Here is a 7001-nt window from a genome sequence, read left to right as displayed (position 1 = left end):
AAAAAAAAAGAAAGAAAAGAAAAGCAAAAAAAGCAAAAAAATAAAAATAAATCTATGAATATGTTTCTTGGTAGCACGTTTTTATGTTGAGATAGCTTTGGTTTGAACTTGAGAATGGAAAACTAGCCAGCTGACCCCAGAAGGATTTCTTTTTGATACATGCATGTGAACCAGTACTTAACTTGCAAGTTTTTCTTTTTGAAAGATTGAACCAACCCCCTTTCCTCCCCAAAGGAAACAGCTCCTTGGTGTAAGATGGTCACTTTTACTCCCAAAGGTTAACCCTGTGCAATATTTTTTTGTTTTTTTGTTTTTATTTCCCGTGTTTTTGAAAAACAACACTCGCTTGAGTTTTCAATTGCATTTCAAAAGCCTTTTTCTCTTTCCTGTACAATGCACGCCTCTTTTTGGGTCTTGATTGACTTCCGTTTGCATGCACAGTGCAAAAAAATAAAAAAGAAAATAAAAAAAGAAAATAAAGTTTAAAAAAGAAAGAAAGGAAAGAAAAGGAAAAAAAAAAGAAAAAAGAAAAAAACTAGTTATAACCTACCTTATCTAGCTGAATTTTGTACAGTTTAATGAGTTCTCTTGACCCTTTTCTAGATAGCATGGCTCTCCCCAGCAGGCCTGAGGCTATTGTACTAACCAGCTTTGCTCACACTAATCACAGGCTGAGAAAGTTCTTCAGTTTGATCCTGGAACCAAAAACCTGACTTCGCTGCTGCTGGAAGCCAAGGAGCTGGAGGCTCGGGTTATTATCCTCTCTGCCAGGTAAGATCTAGAGAAACAAGGAGGCATTTGACTTCTCCGTTCCATCTTCTACCTTCTCTGTTCCTTTCTGGGTATACATACCCCTGCAGCTCTGGTGCTCTGATCTGACCTTGCCTTTGAAGTCAGGGCTATTCAGGGGATACCTGGTCCTTCCAGGGAAGTTTGCAAGAAGTTGTCATTGCACTTGGCAGCAGCAGGTTTGTTAGGTATTGGAGAAAAATCTGTGGAGACTGCTCCATGCTGTGCAGATGCTAGAGTATCTTCTGGGACAAGCAGTTTGTGTGACCCTGGGTAGTTAAAGGAGGTCTGCTATGCTGTAAAAATACATTTATATCAATAATAACAGGATAGCCCTTGGTCATTCTTTGGCTGCCTTCATCTATGGATCTCCGAGTGCATTGGGGACATTTAACTCATTAAGCCTCCCTGTGATGCATGATGTTTTATTATTCTGTATGCATAGTGATTTAACAAATCCCCAAAGCCATGACAGAAGGCGTGTGTCGGGGATGGGGGAGGGAGTAAGATCATGATGACTGCTCTGTATGTGGAGTGCATGAGATGGAGATTCATCCCACCCCTGATGGGGACTGAGTGCAAGGAGTTTTTGTGAAGAACAGGATGGAAGTTGCCCACCAAGGTGCTGGCCCTCTGTGTGCAGTGTCAGAAGGGTTGTGCCACTTGTGTAGTGAAGGTCAACAGACAGACCTTGCTGTCCTTGTCCTCTGCCCATACTCCTGGGCTGCCTCTGGCCCTCAGGATTTCCTTCTACTAGGCTTGCCCTCTGGTACATACTCTTGTTCCCCTTCTCCCTCACCTGGAATTGGCTGCTAGTTTTGTGCCCAGAAATATTTGTTTTCCCATGGTCTTTCTTCCTCCCCTACTCAGGATGAGGTTATTCTCACTGCTGATAAAACATTGATTCTCAACTGGGGTGTCATGGCACCCTGGCTGACATCAGATCCTTTGAGGGGTGACTGTGAGGTTGTGAGGAGATAAACACATAAGCACAGATTCAGGATTTTCCCTGCCTGGCCAGTCTCCCATCCCCATTGCTCAGTCCCTCTGTAAGGAGGTCGGCACTGTAATATATAAATTAGTTTTTGAAATTGGGTGCCAGCCAGTTCACAAAAGTTATGGAGGGGTGCCTCGAGTCCGAAAAGGTTGAGAACCACTGCAATCAGAGAACAGGGGCATAACAAGCCAAGCTGGCACCTGGAGCAATCCTTGCAGGAGAGCAGGGGTGGGGTACATGGTTCTGAGAGGAGCAGGGGTGCAGATAGCAGTGGTGGCAGCGCATCGCTCCAGTGGCAGAGTTGGGGGGCAGCAGTCTTACCCAGCTGGGAACTTCTCTACAGTCCTGGCTGAGCTGCTGCCATCGCACCTGCTCTGCCCATTCCAGCTCTGTTGCTCTTAAAGCAATGACAGCTGGGAACTGTTTTGGAGTTCCTGGCATGGTAATGATGCCAGGGCATGGACTCTGCAAAGGTGCCCCTCCTAACTTGGTGCTTAAGGCAGGTTCCCCTCTCACCCACCCCTGGTTACACAACTGTAAGACAAGCCTTCTTTTGCTCCTTCCTGCCATTTCCCGTGTGAAAAAGTACTGATCAATCCCACTCAGAGATCCAGGCAACATGTGACTCTGCCCCCATCCTATGTCTCAAGGATGCTGCTTCCTGAATGTGCTGTACTGGGAGTTATTCCAGCCTGGCAGCCTGTCCTCTGTGGTGGCTACATTTGTATTATCCATGCGGCATGAACATGCGTGGGTAGCTGTGTACATGCCTGGTCTGTGCATAACCAACTGTGCATGATCAGCTTAGGCGTGTGCACTTACACAACCACAGCACAGGGTAACACAACTGCAACCTGCACATAAGTACCAAACTAGCCATGTGCGTGGCTGGAAAGTTGCCCATTAGGTGCACAAGGGCACATAGACTTCTGCCCCAAGTGCTCATTTTCTCCTGTCCTGGGGGAAGCACCTGTGTGTCAATTGAAGGAGCCTCCCAGGTTGTAGCAAACCCTCTCACTTTGGTCTCCAGACTGCATCACACTGCTGTATTAATTGGCTTCTGTGCATCTCAGTTCCAGAGGTGGAGCAGAAGGTGAAAGGAGGGTGTGGAACCAGCCCTGGTATTGTACAATGCAACCTTTCAGTCTGGCTGCCCCTTTCCTTCTCCACCTGGATGGGTCTTAATCAGAAGAGAAAAGAAGGCAGCTGGTAGGTGCAGCTGCTGATAGCACCCTCACTATCTCCTCTCTCTTTTCAGTGAGGATGACGCAGCCACTGTGTACAGATCAGCAGCTATGCTTAACATGACAGGCTCAGGATACGTGTGGCTGGTGGGAGAGAGGGAGATCTCTGGCAATGCCCTGCGCTATGCCCCTGACGGTAGGAACCTCCATTTCCTGATGCTGAGTGCTCATTGGGTGTGCTGGTCAATACAGGCCTAATAACTCCATCTCAGCCAGAGCAATGAAATGGCTCATAACACTGCTATGGCGATAGATTACATTCTAGTGCAATGATATTTTTATTGTTCGTACTTACTTTTCATAAAAATAAATATTGCTGCTGGCAGCTCGGGCTGTTTTCTGTACCGGTTCTGAGAGAATGAGCAAGAGCTGTAAAGAACTATGGGCACCGGTAGCCCAGGGATGTATTTCACCACTATGGACAGAGAAGCAAATATCTTTACAGAAATAGGCTGGCCAGAATAAGCAGTGTTGGGGCACATAATCTAAGTGGAGTGCTTTGCACTCAGTGTAGCATTCTTGCACATATAAAGCCCTTGGCTCTTTCCCTAGGAAAGGGAGGATTAAAAAATAGATTGTCCTTGCCCTGTCTGATTCATAGTAACTTCTTCACCAAACAATTTACTGCAGCTACAGGGGAGAGGCTAGGACGGATCAGAGAAATAGAACAGGCAGAGCCAAAGAGGAACACAAGGTTTGGCAGACACCATGCCTGGCCGCCAGACAAGCTCTCTGGGCTGGGGGAAGGATTCTGGGTTCAGCACCAAGTCCTGAAAGTGAGTTCTGTACCAAGCGTCAGCCTTGGTGCTGTGAACAACCTGTTAGAGTCAGATGCACATCTGAGCCTCTGGGGTGCATCTGATGTAGGACCCAGGGTTGGCACAGATCAAAGTAGCTGTGAGCTTTTCTGTTCCCCTGATCCTTGAAGACAGAGTCAGCCAAGGGCTGGAACTATGTCCAGCTTAACAAAGAGCAGCTAAGGACTGTTCTAAACTGTGCTGGTAGAATTGTCCCCATGGAACTGCTTTATTTACTGTGGATCTAAGGAGCATTGCAGCATAATGACCATACTGTCTCCCACCCCTGCCAGCCTCTGCCCAAAATACAGCTTGGCAGAAAGTGAGTGATTACAGCTCTCTTGTTCCAGCTTTATGCCACCCAGGGGTTCTCTCTACTACCCATTCCTTTGGGTTGCTTGAAAAGCATTAAGAGGATGGATCAGGGCCAGAATATGGTCAATCCACAGCTAACCTCCGACTCACTGAAACAAACAAGGGACAGGGACGACTATGAGCAAAGAGAAACAAAGCCAGTTCCATGGAGAATGAAGAGTCAGGAATTTGGGCCTGGCAAAAGTGGTCTTACACTAGGAGAGGCTTTCCCCGCTTCTTCCTTCCCTGACCTGTGTCTGATAAGGCTGATATACCTCATCTTTTAACAAGCACTTGTGGGAGACCTTGTCTGCTCTGTGGAGAAAGTGAACTCGGGAACAAAGGAGCAAAAATCACAGCCTATCACAGCCTGAGCTAAGAAACCATCACCTGCCTGTTGCTATTGTAACCAACTTATCTTTTTTGTGGATTGGCGCACAGAGAAAGAAGGAGAGAGACCCTCCCCAGTAGGTGACATGCTCAGAAGCCCCAGGAGCGGGAAGAGAACAGGTCCTAGAACCAGAAGGGTTTCATTCTGCTGCTCGGCCCGATCCTCATTCTTTTCCCTTTTATCTTTAAGGACATAGATCTACACAGAAAGGGAGGGAGAGGGAAGGGTGCCAGGAAATGGCAGCCTCAAGCTGCACTGTATGCAGACTGAACAGTATGTTATATTGGTAACAGCTCCAGCACATTAGGTGCTTTCCAGGATGAATGTCAGTTAAAAGGGTTTGTCATGCTAGTCCCCTGGGAGTAGAGCTGCTTCAGGTTGCAGTCCTAAGGAAAAAATGTTCTCTAACCAGGCCTCTGTTTATGGATGTGTCGTGGGGAACAACAACAGCTTAGCTGCTATTGCACCCTGATTCAACAGGATTTGGAGAACCCTGGAGCCCAGAGCAAACATCCAACCCTTTGCTCTGCCCCAGGTAAAAGGCCTCTGTCAGTCATACTGCTGGTACAGCCCATATCGCCTCTTACTCTCAGGGTGGCTTTGCCGTTTCAGTGCTGGTCCTTCTTTATGCATCATCTATCACTTTTGCTGCCTGCTTCCCGGACTGCTCCTCATGACACATGGCACAAGAGCAAGCTGTCGTCATACAGGAAGAGGCTGACATCAGGGAGTCAGGCTCTAATCTTGCCCCTGTCCGCCTCAAGGCTTATAGGAAGTAGGTCTCCCGTGAATCCAGTCTGCTGGTCCCTTGGAAACCTGCCAGTCCATGGCTAGGAAGGAGGGATCTGGCTTTAGTGGAGCCCTAATGAGGAGGACATGGGGGGCGGATCTTTTTGCCTTGTGTCACTGACCTGCGCCATTTTTACTGTCCTCCTCAGGGGTGATTGGTTTGCAGCTCATTAATGGGAAGAATGAGTCAGCTCACATTAGCGACGCTGTTGCTGTGGTAGCTCAAGCAGTGCACGACTTGTTTGAGAAGGAGAATATCACAGACCCTCCGAGAGGGTGTGTGGGCAACACCAACATCTGGAAGACTGGTCCCCTTTTCAAGAGGTACGTGAGCCACTGTCCACATTCTGTGTCTGGTTGTATGTTGCAGAACAGCATGTCAGCTTAAAAGAGAAGTTCCCAGGGAAGACCAGTAAAAGGAAATGGCATGGGGAAAGGTTATGAATTGCGGAAATGTGCGAGAGGTAGGAAATTTTGGGGTAAGCAGGAGCACTAGATTAGTTCAGAAGACCTGTGGGCACACACTTAAGGTGGCTGCAAATCTATATCAGAGGCCTGGGATGGGTTAGGAGTACTCTTCATTGTCCTGGAGCAAAGGAGACTGGCAACAGTGGATCTCTGTGCTGCAGGGCTGAGCTGCTTTTGCAGATTTGGGTCCTGGTGCTATGGAGCTGAACTGTTCTGCAGGGCAAGCGCTCAGTGCCATGGGACTGAGCCACTCTTTTGGGGCAGGGCTGGTGGCTGAGGGCTGAGCTGTCTTGCAGGTTGGATGCTCTGTGCAATCTCAGTTGCAGGGAACCAAGACCCCCAAACTCTTTATTTTTAAATGTGCTTCCAGCGATTTCCTCCAGTAACAAAACTTATTGTTAAACATCAACCTTGTCATTCTTTTTTCTTTTCCTAGCAAAGTAAAACCATTATTGCCCTAGGGCTTTCACTCAGTCTTGGGGATAGTGTTCTACCATCCCTGGTCACAAGCACATCTCACTGCAGTCCTCGTGCATTACGCATGTTGTAAGGTGGGACAGTGACATCCCAGAGGGCAAGTGGAGGCTGCTTTGTATATACTAACCTGTAGTGGATAGCACATGAAGGGAGATGTGCCAGGGGACTGGGCAGTAATTTAAAGGAAATAAAATGGTCCCCACAAACTGTTTACTGAATAGGTTAACCCATTCCTTAGGAAAGCAAGCAACAGCTACAGGATGGGACAGGTGTTGGGAGATTACAGTCGGACATGTTGTAGTAGAGATGATGCAGTAGAAGACACATTGAAGTCCCTTTGAGCTACAGTCAGTCAAACTCCTGCAAACAATTATGGTAATGCAGCATTAAGGTAACAGTTAAGAAATGCCAAAGCCATTCACAGGGGTGTAGGTTGTAGCCGTGTTGGTCTAAGGGCATAGGCAGACAAGGTTCTTTGGGTGAATCTGATATCTTTTATTAGACTAAATAGTTGGAAAACAAATTTTAAGCAAGCTTTCAGGTTCAAAAACCCTTCGTCAGGCTAAGGAAGTTTCAGCCATTGGTGTGAGCTCTTCCTGGATGGAATGACAAGTAAAGAAGCCAGCGGCTGGGCCAGGCTGCGCACAAGACAGGCAGTCAGTGAAAACGTAGATTGAGGAGTCAAAGGGTGAGAG

The 7001-nt window shown here is 47.5% G+C and overlaps 1 protein-coding gene across 1 annotated transcript in view; it reads left to right on the top strand.

Moving 5' to 3' along the window:
* The window catches only part of GRIN1 (glutamate ionotropic receptor NMDA type subunit 1), an 81868-nt gene that overhangs the window by 33824 nt on the left and 41043 nt on the right, over positions 1–7001 (top strand). Inside the window, exons 5-7 of the mRNA XM_019510275.1 lie at positions 671–771; positions 3045–3166; positions 5511–5685. Of these exons, the coding sequence (XP_019365820.1) occupies positions 671–771; positions 3045–3166; positions 5511–5685 (398 nt within the window). The remainder of the gene's footprint in view (positions 1–670; positions 772–3044; positions 3167–5510; positions 5686–7001) is intronic.

This window comes from Gavialis gangeticus, unplaced genomic scaffold (assembly GCF_001723915.1).
Source record: "Gavialis gangeticus isolate Ggan-Ray unplaced genomic scaffold, GavGan_comp1, whole genome shotgun sequence".
In the NCBI taxonomy this organism is placed as follows: Eukaryota; Metazoa; Chordata; order Crocodylia; family Gavialidae; genus Gavialis; species Gavialis gangeticus.
This window is presented reverse-complemented; position numbering and strand designations above follow the sequence as displayed.